This window comes from Eumetopias jubatus, unplaced genomic scaffold (assembly GCF_037043125.1).
Source record: "Eumetopias jubatus isolate StellerSeaLion01/CBP00866 unplaced genomic scaffold, mEumJub1_p1.0 scaffold_15, whole genome shotgun sequence".
Lineage (NCBI taxonomy): Eukaryota > Metazoa > Chordata > Mammalia > Carnivora > Otariidae > Eumetopias > Eumetopias jubatus.
The window spans coordinates 19,000,609-19,028,518 of record NW_028274821.1 but is presented as its reverse complement, the minus strand read 5'-3'; the positions used below and the strand labels follow the sequence as shown (position 1 = coordinate 19,028,518).

At 35.1% G+C, this 27,910-nt stretch overlaps 1 protein-coding gene across 2 annotated transcripts in view; it reads right to left on the bottom strand.

Moving 5' to 3' along the window:
• The window catches only part of VPS13A (vacuolar protein sorting 13 homolog A), a 266,873-nt gene that overhangs the window by 51,237 nt on the left and 187,726 nt on the right, over nt 1–27,910 (bottom strand). For both annotated transcript variants that reach the window (XM_028090366.2, XM_028090367.2), the window contains exons 47-55: nt 24,437–24,719; nt 21,656–22,051; nt 21,321–21,425; nt 21,045–21,191; nt 16,802–16,930; nt 16,270–16,403; nt 9,764–9,893; nt 3,178–3,410; nt 80–233 (exon numbers count right to left, since the gene is read on the bottom strand). In XM_028090366.2, the coding sequence (XP_027946167.1) occupies nt 80–233; nt 3,178–3,410; nt 9,764–9,893; nt 16,270–16,403; nt 16,802–16,930; nt 21,045–21,191; nt 21,321–21,425; nt 21,656–22,051; nt 24,437–24,719 (1,711 nt within the window). The remainder of the gene's footprint in view (nt 1–79; nt 234–3,177; nt 3,411–9,763; nt 9,894–16,269; nt 16,404–16,801; nt 16,931–21,044; nt 21,192–21,320; nt 21,426–21,655; nt 22,052–24,436; nt 24,720–27,910) is intronic.

Below are 27,910 nucleotides of genomic sequence, written 5' to 3'. Positions count from 1 at the left end.
ACTTTCCTTAAAAGTTCACTAGTGATTCATCTAATTACAACAGGTAAAAATTATATTTTTATTATATATTAAATATTACCGGAATGTTAGTGTCCAATTCAATAACCTTATCTTCTGAAGGTGAAGATTCAGTATATTCCTTAAATTCTTTCTCTAACTTCTCAGTGTGCTTTACACTCATTGGCTTCCATCTTGCCTTCTTCTTGGGCTTTGTCTCCCAAACCACATCAGAACTTATATATGAAAGAAAAATCATGGTGCTAATTTATAAACGTTTTCATTTTACCTGGTTTATTACATGAATTGTAAAACCTTCAGTAAAATTTTACAATATCCTCAGTTATATGCAAGTACACTACTGATTTAAAAATAAGAATTCAATCAATACTTAGACTTTTATCCAGACACTATTTAGGTGGTAGAGATATTATCAGTAAACATCCTTGCCATCCTAGAGCTTTATTTTAACGGAGTGACAGACCCATAAATAGTAAATATAATAAATTTGTATATTATAATATAGTTAAGAAGTGAAAATGCTTTTGAAAAAAGAAAAAGTAAGACAGGGTGATCTGGAGTACTGAGATACGCCAAAGTGATGGGGGCTGCAGTACTGAAACAGAGTGCTCAGCCAGGGTGTCACTGACAAGACAGGACTTCAGCAACCTCACAGGAGATAAGGGAGTTATGCAGCAGACAAGAGAAAAGCATTCCTGGGACAGGGACTAGCTACAACAAAGACTCAAAAGCAGAGCACGCCTATAGTGTACAAAGAAGAGCAAGGAGGCAGGCAGGCCTGGAACACACTAAGAGTAGAAGATGAAGACAGACAGACAGTGGGAAGCCAAATAATGTAAAGCCTTATAGAATATTGTAAAGACTGAGTTTTATTGTGAAATGAGGAATCACTGAAAGATGAGATCATCAACGTGATCTGACTTAAGCTTTATGAAGAATACACTGTGTGTTGGGAGAGAGGGGAAGGGGTGAGGATGAAGGTCAGAAGCAGGAAAACTGGTGAGGAGTTTAATGGAGTAAGTCAGGAGAAAAACGGTGATGGCTCTGCCTAGGGTAGAACAGTGAGGCAGTAAAAAATGGTCAAACCTGTGTCTGTCTTGAAGGTAGGGTCAGCACAGAACTTCTAGATGGATTAGATGTGGAGTGTGAAATAAAGAGAGGAATCAAAGATGCCTGAGCAACCAGAAGGAGGGAGCTGTCATTAACTCCAAAGGGGAAGCAGGTTTTGTAGAAGGATGTTAGGAATTAGGTTTTACGCATATGAAGTTTAAGACGTCTCTTCGATATAAGAGTAGATATTTTGTGTAGGTGGTAGATATACAAGTGTGGAGTTTGGGACAAAGTTCTGGTTAAAGAAACATTTGCTAAATTTTTTGGTATATATTGTGGTATTTGAAACAGGGAAGAGAAGAGGACTCAAGTCTGAGGGCTCCAGGGCACCCAGTATTAAGCAGCTGAGAAGAAGCCAAGGAACCAACACATAAAGTGAAGAATTCTGGGATAGAAAGAAAAACCAAGATGGTGAGGTATCCTGAAAGTCAAGGCAAAGAAAAACTATCAAGAAGTAAAAAAAAAAAAAAAAAAAAAAAAAGATGGGATCTGTATAAGTGCTATAAACTTAAGCAACATGAAAAGACCAGTGTCATGGTGTGTTGACAGCAAACTCCTGCTGGAGTGCTGAAGAAAGAATGGGTAAAATAATTATTGGATATAGTTAGTATATTAAACTCTTCTGTAACTGATAACACTTTTGAGGAGTTTGCCTATAAAAGGAAGCTATAAAGTGGGCAGTAGGTAGCAGGGAAAGTAGGCTCAAGAGAATTTTTTAAGTTGAGATAAATAATACTGATGGGCATAACCCAAAAGAGAGCCAAAAATTATTGATGTAGGAGAGAGAAAGAATTGTGGGATCAACGTCTCAAGGAGGCAAGAGGAAATGGTATAGAATACAAAGTTGAAAAATATTTTTAAACAGGAGCACATGTATCTATGATAACTGTGGAGAAGATGTCGGCACAGTGTGTAGGTAAAAAACGCTCATGGGTAGAAAGTTGTGATTTGGGGGAATGGGTCTTTGGAAATTCCCTTTTGACTGCTCCCATTTTCTCACTGAAATGGGATACAAGGCAGTGAGGTATGAGAGAAAATGGGGGTTTAAAATAAGACAAAGTGTGAAATTGTAATCTAAGAGGGGATGGAACAAATCTCACTTACAGAAAAATTGCTGACTTAAATACAGAATAAAAACATTCCTCTACATTCTAAAATTACTCCGTTTACAAATGTAAGTTATTTAAGTATTCCATTTATTAATTCCCTCTAAAATTTATATTCACTTAATAAACAGAGAGGCAGGAACTGTGTATTATTCCTCTTTGCACTCACATCATTTAGCATAGTACTTAGAAAATAATAAACACATATCTTGAGAACAATAAAAATTTGTTAGAAAATAGTCTTTAATATTCCTTTTTAAATGGCATGGATTCCATTCAATGAAAAGCCAAGGGTGTTTCTAGATAAATTTATATAGAAAAACAAACTTAAACCTATACCATATACCTTTAAATTGTGTGACAGCTTAAACTCAAGCGTTAAAACTATATTATCCTGGTTATACAGACTGGAATCTATAAATGCTCTCAAATTAGGCACTAATATATACCAATTAATTTTACCTTAAGTATTTATGAATAGGAATATTAAAGGCATAAAGAAGAGTTTTACTGGTGATAATTTACACGGGGAATGATATATTCCATATTATCTTATTGTATCTTAAAAGTGTCAAGCTCAAGTTAAAGAATGATTGGCTTTATTCCTCCAACAACTATTTATAGAGCATCTATACTGTATCCTAGACTGTGGGTAGTGATAGAAAATTAAATATTTCCTTATGACATGTTAAATAAAGTATACTTTTGATAAGCTGAATAAATCTTTTTTGAAAGCTGAGATCATCAACATAAGACAGGATTTATAAGTTTGATTTGTCATATCTTTATCTCAAAAGGCAAAAAAATCTCAAAAGCATTTTTAAATCAGCATTACCTTAGTATTCATAGTCAAAACACGAAATTTAAACAATAGTTTTAGATTTTACTATCACCGTTCTTAATGATTAAAAGAACTAATTACTTAAATTTTAATGTATCTAACCTTGTAATGCCAATATAGGCTACTTCTTGCTTTGTGTAATTGTTGACGAGAGAAATTCCAACATCTTGTAAGGCCAACACAATTTCTTGCTCTGCTAACTCTGCTTTCTCACTTTCATATGTTGCTTTAAATACCCTTGGATCTTCAGTGAATAAAATAATGCGTTGTAAGCCTTCAAAGAACGAAACTAAATAAATGGTCTTTTTCCCCGAATTTATAGGTGTCATCATATCCTAAAACAAAAAAATCAGAGTCTTAACCAACAGGAAATCTAGATTCCACATTTGAAAAATGAGAATTATAACGGTAACTCCTTCAAAGGGTTGAACAAACTAAATGAATTAGTATTTGTATAGCATTCAGAAATTTACATAATTAAACAGCAGTTGATGTTAGCTTCTGCCATTATTATTATGAAGTTATTAATCAGGAAGAGAGGTTAACTGTTATTGTTCTTTCAACATCTTAATAAAATTTAGTCTTCCTTAGTAGACTAATCAATAACACAAAATATTATTTTCTCTGCTTTATTCTAAGACCAAGCAATGTGTTATGTTAAAAGTTGTTTAGTCAGAAATTTGTATTTCCTTACACAGCTGAATTAAATAGGATAAAAAATATCTGACACTTCAGTTGCATGCTCTATAAAGCACAGATATTCACCACATGGTTAATTCTGCAGGAAGCCCTTATTTATAAGCATTGTGTTAATATCAGGGTCTTGAAGTTCAATGACAAGATAATAGCAAATTCTAATAATAAATAGGCATGAATTTTTGGTCAATATTCTGGTGCATATTCTGATCAATAGGAAATTTTAATATACAGTAGTCCCCCTTCTCTGTGGTTTTGCATTCCATAGTTCCAGCTACTTGTGGTCAACCACATTCCAGAAGCAGATGATCCTCCTTCTGACATATGGTCAGAAGATCAGTAGTAGTCTAATACTACATCCCAATGCCTACATCTTTCATCTCACTTCATCTCACCATCTATGCATTTTATCATCTCACATCATCATCATCAGAAGGGCAAGTAGAATACAAAGTACTTTGAGAGAGAGAGAGAGACCACATTCATAGGACTTTTATTACAGTAAATAACTGTTTCATTTTATTATTAGTTTTTGTTTTTAATCTCTCACTGTGCCTGATTTATAAATTAAACTTTATCACAGGTATGTATGCATAGGAAAAAACATGGTTTATACATGGCTGGGTACTATCAGTGGTTTTGAGCATCCACTGGGGGTCTGAGATGGCGGGGGGACATACTGTATCATACACATTCATGTTATAATACAGTGAATTTAAACAGTGGAATTGCTACCATAAAGTCAGTACCTAGAGTTAAGCTATTTATAATACGTGCTAAAATAAAATACATAGCACTAAAACTACACTGAAAAATAAGACAACTCATTTATTTCCAAATAATTCTGAAGTCCTAATATTCTGAAGTGGATTTCAGATTTATCTTTATAAAGTTTAACTATCATTATGATATAAATATGCAAAGTACTAATCAAAAGATCAAATAAGATTATTTATATAAAATAAAATCATTTTTCCTGAATAAATTCTAATAACCAATAATTAAAAAATTAAAATTAGGCCAATTACAGGCAGCCTTCTCAAATATTACAAAAAACAAAAAAAACCTACACTGGACTCCACAACAGCAAAACTAGAATACAATGGAAAAATATATCAATATACTAAGAGAAAATGACCCTCAACCCAGAATTCCTTACTCAGCAAAAATATCCTTTCAGTAAGTACAAAATAAAGTTGCCTAAAGACAAAAAATACTAAATTTCACCATCAACAAGGACTCACTCCTGTAGGAAATTCTACAGGAGGAATTAAGGTGATTCAAGATGGCCGTTTGCAAGAAAAAAATGTTATGCAAATAAAATAGCACTTATTTGTGAGAAAACATTTTATAAAATTCAATATCCAACCATAATAAAAACCTCTGGCAAACAAAGAGTAGATGAGGAGCTTTGTTTTGTTTTTTAACCTCTTATCAAACTGTCCTCCGAAAAAAGAGGACAGTTTGATTAGTACTTTGGCAAAGATCATATTTGAAGGCAAAATGTTGAAGGTATGTAATTTAAGATCATCTATAAGGCAAAAATACCTGCAAACACCACTTTCACTCAATAGTATATTAAAGATCCTAACCAGTCCAGTAAGGCAAAAAGAAATTAAAGATGAAAGGACTGAAAAGGGGAAAACAAAACTCTAATTATTTGAGTCATGACTGCCCATAGAGAAAAATAAAAAACAATATTAATGAGAATTCAGTGAGTTTTCTGCATACAAAATCAATACACAAAATGCTGTAACACTCCCATATGCTAACAAGCTTAATTTTGAAAAGATACCATGAGTTACGGCTCTAGCAGTTGATGAGTAGGTGATCTCTGGACCAACCATCTTGCTAAGAACAAGAACTTTCACTAGACAAAATATAAAGAGAATAATGTGTTTGAAAAGACAGCAAGGCTACCAAGGCAATAAGGATTAATGATGCCAAGATCTGAGTGAGAAGGAATTCTCAAAAAGCCAACTGTCAATTATACAAGTAGAAGCAGACACTGAGAAGTTAAGAAAATCAGAAAAATATTGTGTAGTCTCATGGAAACGGAAGGATTAAAGCTGGAATATAGGGCATAAAAAAAAAGAGAAGGGGTCAACAGCTTCGGCTTTTAGTTGAGTCCCCAAAGGGCTATACTCTAGGTGGCAGGGTGAACTCAAAGTAGACTAGTCCTTACAAGGATTGAAGACTAGATTCAAATCATTTCAATCCTCCTTTAGATTAAGGTAATCCCTCCCCCCTCCCCGACCAGCTGCCTGACAAAGGCAAAACCATTTCTTCTCAAGAAAAAGGGGATACTATACAGTGCCTCAAATTGTCGCTAAAACTTTTCATATACTATGTCTACCACATAGTCAAAATTAAACATGCATTTAAGGAATATATGTGAGTGAACACTAAGAAAAAAAAGAGAAGATGTAACAGTATCCACAAGAGATCTAGATATCAGATTATCAGATAGGCTTTAAAATAGCTACAATTAATATATTCAGTGTAGGGGCGCCTAGGTGGCTCAGTTGTTAAGCGTCTGCCTTTGGCTCAGGTCGTGATCTCAGGGTCCTGGAATTGAGCCCCGCACTGGGTTCCCTTGCTCAGCGGGAAGCCTGCTTCTCCCCCACTCCCTCTGCTTGTGTTCCCTCTCTTGCTGTCTCTGTCAAATAAATAAATAAAATCTTTAAAATATATATATATATTCAATGTAACAAGGTAGAGAATTTTGAAACAATAACTTCTAAAATAGAAATCCTAGAACTGATCATTTCAATAATTAAAGTTAAGAACTCAATGGATGACTTTAAGAGATTAGATACCACAAGAGAAGTCTAGTGAAAGGTCAGAAAAAGATATTCATACTGAAGGTCAGAGAGAGAAGGATGAAACAGTATAGAGTATCACATGAAAATCACAAGGGACATGGTGAAAAGGTCTAATATTTTTGTAATACTGGAGTCCTAAGGTGAAGAAAAAAAAAAGAAATGCCAACTCTGAAATTTGACATCCAGCATAAATATCCTACCAAAAAAAAAAAAAAGGGACAAAATAAAGACACTTCTAGACAAATGAAACTGAAAGAGAATTTGTCAGCTGTCGACTTGCATTAGAAAAATACTGAAGAGAAGAAAAATTAACACAAATGGAAACATGGAGATGCAGTTTGGAAAAGCGGAAGAAAGGAAAACGTGAGTTAATTTAAATGCATTATTAGTTGCAGAAAGCAGTAATAATACTTCTTATGGGATTTAATATATATTTAGAAATAAAACACACAATAGTACATATGATGAAAGAGGGTAAATGGAGTAAGAGTTCTAAAGTCCTCATATTATTGGGAAAGTGGTACCAGTACTAATTTACAGCAGGTTTTAGTAAGTCAAGAATGCATGTTGTAACAGCACTAAAAGCTATAGATTTCTTTTAGTGTGATGATGTCTATACATTCCTTGCAGAACACATATAAGCTATGGTCATGGGTTGTTACAAGAGATATGTGCTACTGTGGATTGGGCTTGTAGGTCAAAGTGGCTCATAACACACCCAAGTGAGCCTTAGTTCCATCACAACAAAACTGTCATTGCAGGTGACCAAAGAGAATGCCTCCTTAACTGATAGGCAAAATGTCTGATGCTCCCGGCTGGCAAGTTTTGTTTCCTGACCTGTATCTTTCTGCGTAGGCAGTTGCAAACTGTAGTCTATGATAGTTTTGAGAGTCTAAATGTTTAAATCTAAAAAAGATACAATGGTGGGCACTGCAATATTATATACTAATGATGCATGACTAAAATGATCAACCTACCAGGAAAATATAACAATTCTAAATTTTTATCAACCTAATCACATAGTTTCAAAATATAAAAGCCAAAATTAACAAAACTAAAAGATGAAAGTATCTACAGATTTTAAATACAATGCTACAAGCAAACAGGTGTACAAAAAACCTAATGAGCTAGAAGATTTAAATATAATTAATAAACTTGAAATTGACATATATAGAACATTGTAACCAACAACTACAGAATATTCTTTTCAAATATACATGAAATATGCACAAAATGACTACACAAAATCTGGCCCACAATATCTATCTCAATAAATTTCAGGACCGAATCAGAGTATGTTCTCAAATCACAGTGGAATTAAGTTAGAAATCAACAAACATAATTAGAAAATTCCCTTACTTTTTGAAAACTAAGCAATGACCTAAGGAGCCATGAAACCAAAATATAAAAAAATCACAAAAATATGTAAAATATTAAAAACAAAATATATATATGGAACATAAAAATAAATAAAAATGAAATTTAGAAAATATTTTGAACTGAAGGATAATAAAGTACATCAAAATTTGTGAGATAAAACTAAGGCTGTTTTTTGGAGGGAAATCTGTGCCTTTAAGTGACTTCATATAAGACGAAAATCTGAAAACCACTTATCTCATTATCTGCTATTAACTCGATTGTGTCCCCACATTCCCCCAAAGTCATATGTTCAAGTCCCAACCTCCAATGTGACTCTTTTGGACACAGGGCCTTTATGGAGGTAGTTAAGGTTAAATGACATCACTAAGGAGGGGTTAGGGCTCTGATCCAACAGGATTAGCATCCTGCTAAGAGATACCAGAGAGCTCACTCCTTCTCTCTCCACCATGTGAGGACAGAGTGAGAGGGTGGTCAACTGCAAGTCAAGAAGAGTCCTCACCAGGTTCACCAGAACCTGACCATGCTGGCACTTTGATCTTGGGCTTCCAGCTCTCAAACTCTGAGAAATAAATTTGTGTGGTTTAAGCCACCCAGACTAAGGTATTTTGTCATGGCAGCCCAACCAGACTAACACAGTAGCTATCTCAAAAATTATTTTTTTAAAGATTTTATTTGACAAGGGGGAGAGAGAGAGAGCATGCGCACATGCACAAGCAGGGGGAGCTGCAGGCAGAGGGAGAGAGAGAAGCAGCCTTCCCACTGAGCAGGGAGCCTGACGTCAGGCTCAATCCCAGGACCCCGGGATCATGACCTGAGCCGAAGGCAGACGCTTAACTGAATGAGCCACCGGGCATTCCGACTAATAACATTTTAATAAGAATTTCTCGATGTCATTCAAAATGTTACTGGAAAATGTTTATACATAACTTTATCATTATAATAAACAAATCACTCAAAAATAAATTCCTTAGTGGGTCCCTAAAATGATCCTCACAGAAGCCACACTGACCTAAAATGACTGTCAGTGCACAGACTACATCTGTTAATGAGGCAAATGCTGAAAGCACCTTACCTAAGCCTAGTGTACCTTTTATAACGTAACAGCAGCAAATAATGATGTAGCCATATAGGACCTCTTCTGGTTTTAAATGTTTTTGGTTAAAGTTTGAATACTGCTTTTAAAATCTTTGGCAGTTTTTTTTTTAAACAATATTTGGTTCTAATCCATGAGCATGGAATGTTTTACTATTTCTTTGTGTCATTTTCACTTTTTTTGATAAGATGTATAGATCTTTTACCTCTTTGGTTAGGTTTATTCCTAGGTATCTTATGGTATTTGATGCAGTTATAAATGGGAATCAATTCTTTGATTTCTCTTTCTGCTGCTTAGAGACTATATTATGCTTAGAAAAATAAGTCAGAGAAAGACAAATACCATGTGATTTCATTCATATGTGGAATTAAAGAAACAAAACAAATGAAGATAAGGGGGAAAAAAGAGGCAAACCATAAAACATTAACTTTAGAGAACAAACTGAGGGCTGCTGGAGGGGGATGGGTTAGGTGGGTGATGGGGATTAAGGAGGGCACTGGTAATGATGAACCCTGGGTGTTACATGTAAGTGATGAATCACTCAATTCTACTCCTGAAACTTAAAAAAAAAAAAAAATCTTTGGCAGTTGTTTAAAAGTACAGACACAAAACAGGCCTTATAAATAGCAAAGCCAGAAGAGACTATCTTTAAAAAAAAGACATTTAGAACAGTAATACTCAACCCCATACGTACATCCTTTTGTGCTACTTCACCATGGCTTTTTCCACATCTCCACTTCAGCTTTCTAGAGCCCACTGGATCAGCCCATGTATAAAATACTGCTTTTCCAGGAGGGAGGGAATCTTCTATTTCACTGAGAGAACTATCATAAACAGTAAAAATATGCATTAAATTAAGTGCAAACATATGAATGTATAAAGAATCTAAAATAACACTTAATTCTGAGTCCACTCATTGAGATTTGTGATAGTTCTTATTAAGAGTAGACTGAAATTTTTTTTCCTTATACAATTAAAAAGAGGTTTTCTAAGAAAATGAGAATATTTCAAGGGAAACATTTGTCCCACTTAGAAAATAAAGAGTTTCATGTTTTTGAAACTTTTTTCTTAAAGATTTAATTTATTTGAGAGCGAGCACAAGCAGGGGAGCAGAGGTAGAGGGAGAAGCAAGCTCCCCACTGAGCAGGGAACCTGATGCGGGGCTTGATCCCAGAACCCCGGGATCATGACCTGAGCAGATGCTTAGCTGACTGAGCCACCCAGGTGTCCCCATTTTTGAAACTTCTTTGAACTTTTGTTTTAATGCAAATGAATTGTGGAAGAAAACCATTCCAACTATTATCTATACTAAATCTGAGAGAATTTAATTGGGAACTCTTTCCTAAGTATTGGTCTTATTCTGGCAAAAACAAGACAGCTAAATTATTTTTTTAAAAATCTTAAGACATGGCATATAGGGGTGCCTGCGTGGCTCAGTCATTAAGCGTCTGCCTTTGACTCAGGTCATGATCCCAGGGTCCTGGAATCGAGCCCCGCATCGGGCTCCCTGCTCGGCAAGAAGCCTGCTTCTCCTTCTACCCCCTTCCTCTGCTTATGTTCCCTCTCTCGCTGTGTCTCTGTCAAATAAATAAATAAAATCTTAAAAAAAAAAAGACATGGCATATAAATCTAAGAAATTCAATCAACTCACAAAATAATTCCCAGAAAAGCAAAAAATTGGAGAAGATACAAACCAAAGAAATAATAGAATATAACTTTTCTGAGCTGAAGCAGCAGCTGACTGGAAATTCAATGGCAGGACAAGACACAAAATTAATGAAAATGGAGTATCATCCTAGACATATCTTTGTAAAAAGTTTAAGTTTTAAGAAAACATACGGAAATCTGCCCATAAACTTCTAGGAAAATCAGTTTACCCACAAAGAAATAAAAATAAGACACACTTTTCTATAATATTGAATGCCAGAAAACAATGGAGCAATGTCTACACAATTTTGAGAAAAGAAGTTAGGACTTAAAATTTTACGTCAAATTGTCATTAATTTGCAAGAGTAAGCCATTCTCAAACAAGCAATAACATATTATCCACAAACTCCTACTGAAAAAGTAACTCAAAGTCTTTTTCCAACCAAGCCAGAGAAGACTCAAAATAAAAATTTAAGAACTGGGATATAGTGGCACCTGGCTGGCTCAGTTGAAAGATGTTCTGGCTCTTGACCTCAGAGTCCTGAGTTCGAACCTATATTAGATGTAGCCATTACTTAAATAAATAAAACTTTAAAAAAAATTGGGATATAAAAATATTAAGCAACTAGTCAAATCAACTTGTCAAAAGCCAAAAAAGCCTTGAATAAACACATTTTTGAAAAACTAACCATTTTATATAATTTGAGTCAAAACTTCCAAATTATATTCGTAAGAAACCGGGAATTCGGGAAGAGAAGCTGAAAATGTGAAAGTATTCCATTTTTCCCCCATGGGTCAATTAGTAGATTCTGTTTCACTCAAAATTTAAAATGCATCGAAATCCTCAAAAACAAAAAAGTAATTATCTACAACAAAAACAGAATGTGTATTTTCCAAATCATCATTAGAAGAAAATAATCTGTATTACCAAAAAAAAGGCAAGGAATCTTTAGTTATTAGAAGGACTACAAATGGGTTAAAGGTCTTTATTAAAAGAGACAGATTCTAACATTACACAATCAGACAACACCCAAAATTCAAATTCCAGAAATTGAATTCAAATTCCGAAATTCCAGAATATTTATAATGCATCTAAATGATGGGATATCAAGCATTTATTAAAAACTGTTTTAAAGCAAATTTACATGCTCACAATAGCTATTAAAAACAAAGAGATTCAGAAATATAGATAGATAGCAACAGTAAAACAGTGTGATAAGAAATGCAACAAAATGTTGACAGTGTTAAAAAAAATGTTGACAGTGCTGGGATTTCAGAATTATGGTTTTCTTTTCACAATTTTTCTATGGAATTAAGAAAATTGACAGCTATAAGGTTTATGTGCCGGAAACAATGAACAACCATATGAACAACAACAACAAAGCCAAGAAAGGAAAATCAGAGGAGAAAATAGCCCTACAGTTATTGTTTATTCCATGAAAAAAATATCAGATGCAATAAACAAGAAGTTGGTTTAAAAATATCTAGAAATGCTTTTAATTCATATAAATTGTAATCTGTTTAACTCACTGCAGAATATTTCTTACAAAGAAAATTCATCTCAATTTATCTTAGGCAATGGGAATTCAAAGAAAATAAAATCAGAGTCCTCAGAATGTTAACTATACATGTGTACAGTCTTAAACTCACAAGACAATGACAATGCGATGTGACAAATGCTTTAATCTACATACGCAATGAAAACTCGTGCATAGATTAAGGTAGTGAGGGAAGGGATCACAGGCAGTGGGAGCTTTTCTGGCAGAAAGGAGCACCAAATGAAAACACATGGAAGGACACAGAGCATTCAGGAAACAAAGACTTGAGCTTGTCTTAAGTATGCGGAAAGAAAAATGTTGAGAAAAGTAGACTAGAAACATTTTATTTTAAAAGAAATGGAGGGCGCCTGGGTGGCTCAGTCGGTTGAGCGACTGCCTTCGGCTCAGGTCATGATCCTGGAGTCCTGGGATTGAGTCCCGCATCGGGCTCCCTGCTCAGCGGGGAGTCTGCTTCTCCCTCTGACCCTCTCCCCTCTCATGCTCTCTATCTCATTCTCTCTCAAATAAATAAATAAAATCTTTAAAAAAAAAATAAAAGAAATGGAAAGTTACTAAAAAACTTTAAACAGAGATAGGATTATATTTAGCGTTTTTGGAAACCTACCTCTGATGGCAAATGGGGGATTTAGTAGAGACAAGGCTATAGAGATGCAGATAAAAAAATCTACTCAAACAAGAAATCTGGGAGTCAGAACTAGCATAATTACAGGAAAGACTAGACAAGAGGAGATTTAAAAAAAAAGTTTATGTGATTTATTAATTATGTGATTATTATCAGAATATTACAACTACTAATTACGTGATAATGAGGAGGAGGTAGCAGCTTGAAGCTCAAGAGAAGTGGTCCATGTTGGATTAAGCGATTGGGGGATCACTGGCACACAGGACTCTGGAATGAATGAATGAATGAATGTTTGTTTATTTGACAGAGGATGTGGGGGAGGGGCAAAGGAAGAAGAAGAGAGAGAATCCCAAGCAGATTCTGCGCTGAGCAGGGAGCTGGACTCACGACCCTGAGATCACGATCAGAGTTGAAACCAAGAGTCAGATGCATAACCAACTGCTCCACCCAGGTGCCCCTCAATATTCTTTTAAATCAAAGTTTCAGGTTCTTGATTTAATAACTACAAATAATTCTAAATCTAAATCTAGTGTTCATTACTGCAGGTTGTTAATTTTATAAATTTCCATTAAGGTTGCAATTTTTTTAGGTTTCAGAATTTCAATATAGGATAACATTCCAGTTTCTCCCATATCCCTTACTTTTACAATTTTAACAGTGGAATAGATAAGATTTCTAAACACTTTATATCTGAACTGTATAAAGACAACTGCAAGGTCAAGGCCACAGACAAGACTGAGAAGTCTCTAGTTCAGCTTCAGCCACGCTCAACCAGTTGTCAGAGAAACTATGATGCCCTACATCATTCACAGTATATAAAGCAATAACTTAGCTCCTCCGTGTGGATCTAAAATGTTACCAGCCATACACTATCCTTGAGTGAATGGAAAAAAGTTACTCGAGTCATTCTCTGTAATTCTTAATTCTGTTAACACTATGAGAAAGGCTACTTGGGGGTACATGGATTGAAGGGCAAATAAGAAATTATTTATTTTCATCGGTTATGATCAATCAATTCATTATTTTTATAATAGGGATAATCATACAACACAGGCTTTCCTGTTTCTCAACATCTTCCACAAATGAAAGAACTGATAGGGCAGCAGGAGTTCTAGATACTTGCTAGTCTAGCCTTGGGGTCCTTACTCAATACTTATTTTTTTTTTAAAGATTTTATTTATTTACTTGAGACAGAATGAGAGAGAGAGCACATGAGGGCGGGAGGGTCAGAGGGAGAAGCAGACTCTCTGCCGAGCAGGGAGCCCGATGCGGAACTCGATCCAGGGACTCCAGGATCATGACCTGAGCCGAAGGCAGTCGCTTAACCAACTGAGCCACCCAGGCGCCCAATACTTACTTGATTTTAACCAGTGGCTAGAAGTGTACATTAGCAGAGGAAGGAAAGCATAAATGAACTCATAAATATAGGCTCACTGACAAGTGACAGATGAAAACAAAAAGAGCAGACAAAATAAATTCAAGAGAGGCTGGGACCAAATAAGAAGAGGAACAGAAAGTTACATAAATGGTCATGGTACTAGGAGGATATGATATCACAGCAAGGTGAAACAAATGATGTTAAGAGTAATCCTGGAAAAAAAATCAAGATTTAGATATAGTCTTTAGGGAAGCTTAAAAAGGTAGCAGTCCTTTCTTCCCACACCCATCAGCAAGAAGATGGTATCTACTATTTGAAAAAAAACCTAAAGTTTCAATATTTACATTATGTTCATTAAAAATATGAAAAATGTAAAAAATAGACCGTTCTTATGATAAACCCTGACATTTCTTCACCAGATTCTACAATGATCAAGCTTTTGCCATACTTGCTTCAGTTCTTCCATTTTTCTTTTTTTGAAGCATTTCAAAGTGATGAATGCCATAATCATCAGAGAAATGCAAATCAAAATCACAATGAGAGATATCATCTCAGACCTACTAGAATGGCTAAGTATCAAGAAAAGACAAGAAGTGTTAATGAGGATGACTGCTGGTGGGGATGTAAACTGGTGCAGCCACTGTGGAAAATAGAGAATTGAAAATACAACTGCCATCTGATCAAACAATTCCACCTCTGGATATTTATCCAAAGGAAATAAAAACACTAACTCAAAAAGCAATCTGCACCCCCACATCACTTCAGCCATATTTACAATAGCCAAGACAGGAAAACAACGTAAGTGTCCATCAATGGATGAAGGCATAAAGAAAATGTGGTGTATATATACAACAATTATTCATCCATAAAGAAGAACAAAATCTTGCCATTTGTGACAACATGGATGGACCTCAAGGACATTATGCTAAGTGAAGTAAATCAGATAGAGAAAGACAAACACTGTATGACCTGTATATATTTATGAGAGGGATCTAAAAAGCCAAAAACATAAAAAGAAAACAACAAAAAAATCGAAACACACAGATTTAAAAAAAAGAGTGGTTGTTAGAGGTGGGAGGTGGGGAAAGGGTGTGAAGTGGGTGAAGGGATCAAAAGGTACAAACTTCCAGTTATAAAATGAATAAATCATGGGGATGTAATGTACACCAAGGTGGCTATAGTTAATAATACTGTATTGTATATTTGAAAGTTGAGAACAGAGTAAATTTTAATTCTCATCACAAGAAAAAATATTTATAAGTATGTGTGGTGATGGATGTTAACTAGACTTAACTGTGGTGATCAATGTGCAATATATATAAATATCAAATCAGTATGTTGTATTCCTGAAACATAAGGTTATGTCAATTATATCACAATTTTTAAAAAGTAAACTACATATATTAATGTCAGTTTTACTCCTCCATACTTCAGTATACCTTTTTTAAAAAATGAGGACATTGTTTTACATAGCTTTAGTATCATTATCAGTATATATAAAAGGTTTTATTTATTTGAGAGAGAGAGAGCACACTCGCTTGTATGTGTGAGTGAGGAGGAGCAGAGGGAGACGGATGCTCCCTGCTGAGTACAGAGCCAGACATGGGGCTGAATCCCAGGATCCTGAGATCATGACCTGAGTCTAAGTCAGATGCTTAACCGACTGAGCCACCCAGGCACCCCATCAGTGTTATATTCTTTTTTTTTTTTTTTAAAGATTTTATTTATTTGAGAGAGAGAGAATGAGAGATAGAGAGCACGAGAGGGAAGAGGGTCAGAGGGAGAAGCAGACTCCCTGCTGAGCAGGGAGCCCGATGTGGGGCTCGATCCCGGGACTCCAGGATCATGACCTGAGCCGAAGGCAGTCGCTTAACCAACTGAGCCACCCAGGCGCCCCAGTGTTATATTCTTAAGAAGTCATCATAAAGTCAACGTCCCATTACCTAGACTCTGCTAAAATCAGGGTGATACTGTATGTGTGATAATCTTCTTACCTTTGATTGTACTGAATAATGTCACTCTTGGTGTGATTTATTAATAGAAATGGAGCTGCTCCATCATGATAATCTGAAAATGTAATAACTGTAGAATGCTCAGCCAAATTAACTTCTGCTATAATACCTCCAAGCTAAGGAAAAAAAAGAAAAAGAAAAATATTCTCTTATATGATCATTTTCCAAAGAATATTAACTAATAACATTTAATAAGACTGTTCATAATTTAATACATTTTTTGATGATTAAGAAAGCAAGTCAGGATCTTCTACAGCATATCTGGGAAACCATGAATCTCAATTAGTGTATACAGATGGGTCAAATTCCAGATGTTCTAGTATTCTAGGCACGCTAACATTCTGTTTAACAATTAAATTATTTTATGTCTCTGTTTCTTTTTAGTGCTTTTCCCCTTTACAAAAAGAAATATTTGTTCCGTTTTGGGAAAAGAGAAAAAAATCAAAGCTACAAATAAAATTATGAATAAGTATATAATAGCTTCTCTAATCATACACACACACAAATCACCCACCTCATTGTCCAGACGCAATAAAATACAATTTGCTTGCTTGTTAAAATGTATCTTTTTGGGAGGGCCTTGATTTCTTTCAACTTGAATAAGAAGTGCATTAGAAGCATCCTCAGGCCAAAAGGGGATACACTAAAACATATATTACATACATTTATTGTTTTACAAAAAATTTCATCATCAAAATTTTATGTTAATAAACCCATCAGGATAGACTTAAAATAAATGTCTTTCAACACTGCTCTAGTTATTGGGTTGCTTGGCTAGACAGCTATGAACGGCCAACTTAGAGCTGGGTCACCCTCTGTGGGCACTGTGAGTACAGGCAGTGCCGGATGGGAAGTTGAGGAGCTGTGGTAAGTGGAGTGCTGGCGAAGAGATTTCAATGTGGTCCAGAGACCTAGAGGAGGGCTGAAAAATCAGCATGTAAAAGCTGAGCCGAGAAGCAAGTGATCAATTTAAAACAAGGGTACGTTCAGTTTCTAAAAATCATAATCAGGTTGTGGGTAACATTTGGTAACTAAACAATAGCCAAAGTACACACAAATGTTGAATCAGGTCATGCATGAATCCAGAGTCCTGGAAGTCCAATAAAGGGAAAAAAAAAAAAAGAAAAGTAAAAGAAGTATCTAAAGTTCAGAGTAGGAAATAGGCTCAGAACCTTAAGGAACAACACAGATGTCAGTGACCTGGAAACCAAACTAGTAAAACATGAGACAGTCAACACACTAAGAGAGTTCTAGGAGTCCAGACAACAGGAGCAGAAACAAAGAGCTAAGAAAAGAGAAAAGGAGAAGCAGTGTGGTCTGTAAACTATTCTGTACACCCTGTCTTACTGTGATAGGCCCAAACCAGATCGATGACTTCACATACGTCACTGCAACTGTTCATGTGTGATACCCATCATCATGACATGACCTGGAGCAATGGAGGAGGAACCTGGATGTTAAAGTCAAATGCCCTAGCTTGTTAAAGCCAGCCTTATTCAACCTTTAGAAGTAACTAATGGAACTAGACATGAGACACGTTTAAGGTGTAAGAGGTTTAGAAGGCTCCCACTCAGGGCTTCCCGCAACCTAGCAGGAACTTATGTGGGAGGGTCAATGGAGCAGCAATAACTAACTGAAGCATACTTCCCATGAGGAACTGAGAAGACTAAAAATGATGTGCTTTCTGGATATTCCCAAGCCTGCTACTCCTTGGCAGCTGGTTTAAAAATGTATGCTATGTTTAGTAATATACACTGTATTGTTTTAAAGAGTTATGTGCTCAAAATCTTGCCACTAGAGAAAGTGCTAATATACTTGTCTTTTGTTGTGGGAAAACAGAGATCTAAACAAGTTTAACAAATCAACACAGGCAATAATCACGACTAAACATCTCAAGGTTGGCCACTATAAGCCAAACTGAAATGTAAAAATTTTAAACTAGCACAAGAAAATTTATCTTAAGATGAAATTGAAAAAAAAAAGAGAAAGTAAATTAAAAAATAAGTTGTTATGCAGTTGTAATTGTACTTTACGTAAACATAAACTGTTCAAAGACAGAGGCTGTATGTTAGGTTTTTAAAAAGCTAAGGCCTAACAATGTTATCTGCAATGACATACAAATCAAGACACAGAGCTACTCTAAGTATGGAAGAAGATACACCTAGAAAATATCTAAAGCAAAACAAAGCTGGAGTTGGTAGTCTTAGCATTTGGACACAGAGAGTTCTACATCCAACAAACCAAGAACCCTAGACTTAATGAGCACACGTGGAACACTTGCAAAAATAAAGTATATATTCATTCAACAAATATTTATTGAGAACCTACTAATCACTGTTCAAAACCATCTAACAGCTCTTCACTTCATGCAGAGCAAAAGCTAGAATCTTTGCAATGGCTCCCAAAGTTCTGCATGATTACTCTTCATCACTGTTAGGCTTTGCTTTCCACTACTTTCCCCTCTCCAGTAATACTGGCCTCTTTTGCTATCCCACAAACATGCCAGAAGTCCTTCCATTTCAGGGCATCTACCCTGGCTGATCCTTCTGTCTCTAATGCTCTTTTTCCCCAGATGTTCACATGGCTGAGGATTCTAGCCCCTGGCTAAAAACCTACGTGTGTTTTTTTTTTCACATCACACCATAGGCAATTACAAAGGCCTTATCTGGCAGGCCTCACAGGGCTAAGCTGCCCCTCCTCACAGCAGACTAGGTGCACAGTCAGTGTCCAGCAGTCTCAAGGACCCAACCCTCACTTCCAGCCATGCATTTACACATATCTGAATTCCTACAGAGGTACCTTCATTCAGAGGCCTATCATGGCTCATGGCAGAGGCCTCTTTGAGGAACCTCCCTGCAAGACCTCTTTAAAAGGAGATAGGGAGAACCTTGAAGATGCTTTTTCTCTCCTCTCAGTGTTCAGTACTTTTCTACTCCTAGCTCTTCCCCCTTGTCATTGTTCGCCTCCTGGGTCCAAACTGGAAGAACCTTTTGTTCAAGGCTCCCTTGACAGTGACACAACTCCCAAGTCTGTGCTGATCCACCTGACCCCTGACCAGTGCTCTTCCATAGGCAAAGTGGAATGGGGTGGGGAGAGTTTGGTGCGTTCTCCAGTTTAGCCTCTTGCTTATCCTATGGCATTAAGTGACTAAAGGTTAACTGTTACTTTCATTTTGAGTTGTTGTCCTAATCAGCTACTCTAACACACGGCAGGTCAGCTGAGCTCTTGGCAACTGCTACCTCCCACATCTCCTACAAGTCTGCTCAAATATGACTTCAATGAGTCCTATCCTTGACCACCTTATATAAAATTATAGCCCACCCTGTGCTTGCTAGAACTCTTAATATTCATACCTGTCTTATTTGCATTTCCCTGATTAGATTTTTCACCTTTAAACATATATATTTTAATTGATTATGATATTATTGTTTCCACAACCTCTACCCCAATGAAACATAAACTACAGAAACACAGGGACTTGTGGTTCTCTTAACAGATGTATCACAAGGCACCTAAGGAATACACACAAATATTCATTAATGAATAAACAGGCAGACTTCAAAAAAGGTGGAACTTCTGAAAATAAGAAATATATTCAAATAAAAAACTCACTAAAGGCTTAAATAGCAATTTAGACAGAGTAAAAGTGAAAATTTACTAAAGATATACATGTAGAATTTATCCAGAATGCAGCAGAGTTATATAGATGGAAAATACTAAAAAAAAAAAAATGTTAAGAGACATGGAAGATAGAATATGGAGGTCTAAAATGTGTCTGATTAAAGGCCAAGAAGAAGCAAATGGAAGGACGAAGGAGAGACAATATTAAGGAGACAACAATGGCAAATTATACAGCAAATATGAAAGATTGATCCACAAATCTCAGAGTATAGCGTCTCAAGAAGGATATACAAAAAGAACCCACATGTGGACAAATAGTAGTATGACTACAGAACATCAAAGACAAAGATCATGAAGGCAATTAGGAAGAAAATGACCTCTAAAGGAATGACAGAATCACAGGAGAATTTTCAACTAAAGTAGACACCAGAAAATAGTGGAGTAAAATCCACACATGTTGAGGAAAAAACAGAACAGATAAGGGAAATTACCATAAAGGAAAGATGACAAAAACTTTTATGGATAAACAGAAACTGATGGCTTCTGCCTCCAAAACGAGCTCTGAAGGAAAATCTAAAGAATGTCAAGAATAATAATCCCAGAAGGATGGTTTAAGAGCAAGAAGGAACAGTGATCAAAAACAGCAAACACTTCTCTTATAATCTTAACATATTTAGAATAAAATTTCTTCAAAAGTAAAACACTCCATCAACCTCAGGCAGTCCTTTAGAAAGCTCTTACCCAAAGGTCTAATAGCTAAAGATGGAGTAGAATCAAAATTTCATTCCTAAGTCACTACCATCTTCTTAAAATAACCCCCTAACTTCTTCCACAAAGGCATTCCTAACAGCTTTGCAGAAAGTAAATCATTTCCTACTCTTTACTGCATTTATACCTCATCTAGTTTTCTACTGCTGTATTTACACTGCTTGGTTAGTAATTGTTAAATATCTACTTCCCTTATCAAGCAATGCATTCCTAAATCACAAGGTCTAGTTTTCATAAATTAAAATCTAGAGCCTGGTACAAATAAAATGGGGGGGGGCAATTAAAAACTTACATAGTGGTTTCAGGTATGTAACTTCAAGGAAAAATGAAAATCCAAAGAAGTACATTTTTGAAATACATCTACCCACCTGCTCCAAATCAAGAGAGAGCCATTTATCATTTCCCTGTTCAGCCACTGATATATGATATTTGCTTTTGTTTTCGATCATATAAAAAGGAGTAAATGTCACAATTCTGGTAATATTAAAACTGCTGAGGTCTATAGTGACACCAACCTGAAGGGAAAAAAATTAGCATTTCAAAAACTGTTATATTATCACAATATCCTTATAAAAAATTAAGTAGTCAGTACAGTACACACAGTTTAAAATAGAAGTTTCTCCATGAGCAAAGAATGAACTCACTTGATAGTCCATTTGCAGGCCTTTACATTTAACAGCTCCATGACTACCAACAGTATCAATTGAAAACTGATCCGACAATTCACTATCAGTTACCATAAGCTGAACCTAGGAAAAAATATTCCAACTACATTACAATTTAGGTACATTTAAAAATTCCTACCTCGATAAATTTTTTGTTTTGTATAATTATATTATTAATGCAGTAAACATCTTCCCATACTAAATTCTAATCTTTTTAACCTCAAATATTTAAATGTTATTTCTACTTGTTTCATAACATTCTTCAAAACTCTAAAAACTAAAAGGAGAATGAAAGTTTTAAAAAACTTACATACCTTATTATTATTAAAAAAGTGCTTTGGTTGAAAAGAAAATAGAACTGGCTTTTTATAATTAGGTGGATGCTTTCGATGAATTCCATCTGCTTTATACTGTAACATTCGACTGGTTTTATTGACCATCCAATAAGGACTATGAAATGCCACAACTGTCTGGCCAATATTATAAGTCACATGGATAGCAATATCTAAATCAGTCTTTTCTATTTCTGTAACACAGGTAAAATTGATGAAACTAATATCTTGCTGATTAGGTTTTATATGATATTCACTTTTCCAATCATGATTAAGATAGTCAAGTAATTTTAAATGTAGTCTGGCTTTTTCCAAATGCACAGTACAAATGTGGGCGGAATGTCCTTCATTTAGAGTATAAACTTCATGTTCAATCCCCTGTAATAAAAAAAATACAGTAAAATTTTAAACGTCATAATAATATGCTAAAAATTCTATTTATAATGATTCCAATGTCAAACACATAAGGCTTTTGAAACACCTCTGTCAGAACAAGATAGAAGACCTATATTTGAGCTCTAATTCTGCCAACAGTGTAAACTTCTATAAATTGAGATTTGAATTATCATATTTATAAAATGGTCTAAATGATCTACTTCAAAGGACTGCTGGGAGGGTAAAATTAAATAATACAAGTAAAACTATGCTGGAACTAATCAAAATTATAAAACACTGTAATTAGTAAAACATTAAAAAAAATATTATCCATTAGTGATTTTAGTTTTGAAAACTACAAAATGAAAAATGAAAAAAATGACAGTAATCCAAAATAAGCAATACCTCCTAATTCCCTTTCTTGCTTTTTAACAATCCTTCATCATCCACTTTCTATCACTGTCTATACTGCATCTTCCGTATGTCTCAAAACTGTACCCTTATTAGTTCATGTCACTGTGACCTCTCACTTTAAGAAACTCCTAACTGTTCTTTGTCCCTTATAATCCTCTCTCCATACCACGGCTAAACTGTCTTCCTAAAAACTTATATCCTTTGGAAACTAGCCAACAAAACGTGATCTCTGAAAGTATCCAATTAAAAGTTCAGTAAGAATGGGACATAGATAGGTAGTACATCACCAGTTTTTCCATCATCTCTAACCTGATTCCTTCCTGTTGTCAGAACACGGGAATCTCAAGATTTTAAATTACTTAAAGCAAAAATTATATAAATTATTGATGCTTGACATGTTAATTAATATTTCACAAGGTAAGAATAGTAGTGGTTGGTGGTGATGTGAGAGAGGAAATAATTGGCAACCATGTGCCTGGGAGGCACTATGTGAAGTCCTTTACATGTATTATCTAATTTGATTTTCCCCATATCCCAATCATGCAAGTTTTAGTACTATTCCTATTTTATAGACTAGGACAAATGATTTAAAAAGATAATAAAAACTGCTTAAAGACATAAAGCTAATAAATGATAGAGCTAGGATTCAATCTCAAATCTATCTGATAGCAAAGTACAAATTGTTAACCGCTATGGTATCTGACAACCATATGGAAAATTGATAACCTTAAACCACAGATATGTTAACTGTCCCCCCAATTTATCAGACAAGTATAAACACATAGTAAATCCCTATTATTAACAGACAATAAAAACTATTAATAGGCTACAGTAAAGAACTACTCTTCTATTTGATAAGCATGGCAAATGGAACATCTACTTATCCCTGTTATAACAAAAGGAAGGAAGGAGATGTAATCTGTTAAAACAAAGAGTACGTAAAAGAAAAAACATCTTCATAGGGAATTAAAATCCTTTTTCGAAACTAGCATGAGAATAATATAATGTAGGGTGTTTTTTCTATTTACGCATAGTATTTGAATATTAAGACTAATTCTCATACATGTTTCAAAAGTTAGTGTCCCTCTTTTAAATATATAATAAATGAGATGTAAATGCACAGAAAAGATTTTTTAAAAATATATACAGGCATACCTCAGAGATACTGAGGGTTCAGTTCCAGACCACAACGATAAACCAAGTATCACAATAAAGTCAAATAAATTTCTTGGTTTCCCAATGCATATAAAAGTCACATTTACACTACACTGTAGTCTAGTTAAATATGCAATAGCATTATGTCTAGAAATCAATGTATACACCTTAATACTTTATTGCTAATGTTAACCATCATCTGAGATTTTAGCAAGTCATAATCACTGATCACAGATAACAACAATTAAGAATAAAATGTTTGAAATATTGTGAGAATTACCAAAATATGACACAAAAACATGAAGTGAGCAAATACTGTTGGAAAAACGGTGCTGGCAGACTTGCCTGACACAGGGTTGCCACAAATCTTGAATTTGTAAAACACAGAGTCTCTGAGAAGTGTGATGAAGTGAGGTATGCCTGTATTCTAAACCTGAGATGCCATCTTCATCTGAACATGCAACTTTCAGATGACGTAATTATAGACAATTTTTATTCTATTTTCTAAATTTTCCCATAGAAATATATGTCATTTTCATAAATGATTTAAAAAATGGCATACTCCCTTTGTGCATGTAATTTATATTCCATTTAGTAGCCAGATTTCTATGGTAAATCAGTGAAAAAAATATATTTTTAAAAAACCTTTTTATAAGGATGGAAACATTTTTTTTTCCATGTGAAAAACATCTGGACGACCCATTCACCAGTACTATCATTTTTATGAGAACATTAAAACATTGTTTTATTGCTTGCTATTTTAAATAACCAAAGCTACAAAATCGAAGACAGGAAGGCATTTTAAAAATTCTATAATACCTCTATATAATAAGCAATGTTATAAGGAAGAAGATTTCGGAGCAGGATAGGTGGCCACAAATGCATTATGTATGGTAAGTCCCAACCATCTTCTGAATACACTGACAGAGAAGCCAAATTATCTTTTTCCGGTACAACATGAATGATAAATGGTTTCTTAGCAGTGTTTTTAGATCTACATTTCTTCTTTAGAAAAGTGCCATCATTTTTTATAATTTCTTCAAAGTCAATTCTTTCACATGTTTGATAGTCCTCATCTTCTGGCTTCAGAGAAAGGGGTGATCTGTGTAAAGGATGAAACAATATGCTTTAAAATGCTTTAAAAGAAAACATTAATTAGGTGATTACTACTTTGGAACAATGAAATTACATCACTCCCTGCTCTTGTAATAAATTTTTTATAGTTTCACATTCTTCTTAGAGATAGAGAAGATAGACTGGTAAACATATTGTCATACCTTAACTTTCTGGAAACTAATCAAGTTATTTGGCTCTTTTTTTTTTTTAAAGGTTTTATTTATTTATTTGACTGAGAGAGACAGCAAGAGAGGGAACACAAGCAGGGAGAGTGAGAGAGGGAGAAGCAGGCCTCCCGCCGAGCAGGGAGCCCGACACGGGGCTCGATCCCAGGACCCTGGGATCATGACTTGAGCCAAAGGCAGATACTCAATGACTAAGCCACCCAGGCACCCCTAGTTATTTGGCTCTTAAAAGAAGAATATTTTTCTTACAAACTTACTATCTTAAAGGTTTACAAGCTAATAACTGGTTTCCTACAGAAAATATATAATTTTATAGATCATATATACAAAGCAAACAGACACAAATATGTTGATTTGCACATTTAACTTAAAAATGTTGGCTTTCCTGAATATGTGGTCCTTATAGGAAGTACATGTCATGACTGAATTCATAAACTAAAAACACATTTCCATTAAATCATCACCAGCTTTTCAATGTTAAACAAAAGCTTTCAATAGATATTTAATTGCTGAAACACTGGGCACAGTTGCAGAGGTGGTTGCAAGATAGTGATAAAATCATGTATGATTCTTATTATTTAAATATCACACTCTGTTGACATTTCAATTATATTTTAGTTTTAATCATTTTTCCAACCTAACCTGTCCAAATATAAGCACTTAAATATTTTTATACTTGTAAAACCAATCATCTATGATTGTGACACTATCCCTTACAAATGAACAACTGTCCATACTATCTCCAGCCCAGATCTTGTCCTAAGCCCTAGTCCTAAAATTTTAAATATCCACTACACACTTCTATAATGATGTCTGACAGTGACTTAAATCTGCTAGATTGAACTCCCAACAGTCCATACCCATTTCTCTGTGTGTCCCTTTTCAGGAATTTCCAACTACCAGCACTCTGGACTATGAAAGAATATTTGACTTTTCCTCCCTTGACATATACATAAATCTAATCATCTGTCAAATCAGTTATGAGATTTAATCTATTTTTACATTCTCTCTGTAATTTTCATTCTCTTTTCCATTCTTCTAACACTTAAAAACTTAATTTTCCCAAAATTAAACTAATGCCAATAAACTCATCCAGATTATCAAAACCTTTACTGGACCTATTATTTACCAACGAGAAGGTAAAACTAGAAATGAACAAATGAGTAAGTTTTTCTTTTTTCTTTTAAGATTTTATTTGAGAGAGAGAATGAGAGAGAGAGAGAGCATGAGAGGGGGGAGGGTCGGAGGGAGAAGCAGACTCCCCGCTGAGCAGGGAGCCCGATGTGGGACTCCATCCCAGGACTCCAGGATCATGACCTGAGCTGAAGGCAGTCGTTTAACCAACTGAGCCACCCAGGCGCCCGAGTAAGTCTTTCTTTACTCTGTATTACAGATCCCAATCAGGTGGGGATGTAATGTTAAAAGAGAACGAGTGCATTGTGATAGGTACAAAAAAAAATGTACACAGCAGACTGAGGGCAAGAGAGTGTAGTTAAGTCTTTCTAGATGGCTGCAGAGCTTTTTGTAGAGGTGACAATTCTGCCAAAAAGCTTTATTCTGAAGAGAACACCTGAATTAGAGAAATATGCGAGGTTAAAGGAAAGTTTAAGAAATGAATAGGAAGAAAACGTGAGAAAGGTATCAATGGCAAGAGGTTCTGAATGAGAAGAGTTTTTAGAATGAAAGATCTTGAAAGAGAAAGACACCAAACGTTCTATGAGAAGAAAGAAGAAAAAGATGATATTCAAGATAAACGTAAAATTAACATAAATGGGGGCAAGAAAATGAGAGAGCAAGTACTTTAATGGGAACTTAAACTATGTTTCAAATGTTCTATTACAAGATGCACACTACACTATGATCATCCTGCAACTATTCTTTACAGACACATACAAACCTGTGCTTTCAGGTCTCCTTACCTTTGTTCATGCAATTCCTTCCATGTAAGATTGCCCCTCCCTGCTAATCCGTACATTATGTTTGACCTTTAATTCATGTGTCTCGTCCCGGACTCAATCATTAATACCTGCTTTGTTTTCTGTGGTTTTCTGCCACTCTACCTCTTCTGTAACTCCCTCTCCCTACAACCCCACTGTTTTCTTTCTTCTATATTTACATAATGTATCAATCTCTCAAAGGTTCCAGCCATGCCCAATTCATCTTGGCATCCCACAGTAGTGTCTTATACACAGCGGAACTGACAAATATTTGTTAAATGAATTAAATTTAAAGATCAATATATTTAAATTCTCCAGGGAAAGGTAGCCATTTCTTAATTTAAGACCTCATATCTTAAATGTAAGCATATCTATATCTAAGAATTGGATTAGAAACATATCTAATGTGAAATACAAGCTGGCTCATCACTAGTAATTCCAATTAAGATTAATTAATTTCCATTTGACAAATTAATACTTAGCCTTGAACAAGAAAGTGTAAAAATACTCAAGTTTTCTCTTCTATGGACAGAGTCACAAAACATACAGCAATAATTTATTAAAAATAAAGCAAAATGCCATTAACTTTTCTCATTCAAGGATGAAATAGTTTAAACTTCACAGTTTTTAAACATATCCTACATGCTATTTTTAGTCTTGTAACCCACCAAAAATCCTTCCTAGAATAAGGTCAGATATTGTGAACAACTACATTGTTGTTGTTCTCCCAACAATAGAATTCTTTCCCTCAGCAAATTTGAACTAAGCAATAAAACACTCAGGGTTACAAGGTGTAAGTAATAAAGTACTCTTTAGAATTAGCAGGTCTACTAACTGAAAATATGTGCCTGTAACTGCTAGACTGCTCTGTAAGCATCAGAGAGCCAATGTGGAACTCTGGGCATGGATCAGAAGAGAGGCAGAGGATATTTCAGCACAGCTTGCAGTTCTGCCTCCATCCTTCTGCAGCACAGGTCTGGGCCCAGGGCTAGTGTGTGTTCTGAAATGGTACTTAGACAAACTACAGTGCTTATTCTCAGGAAGACAGATTTTCC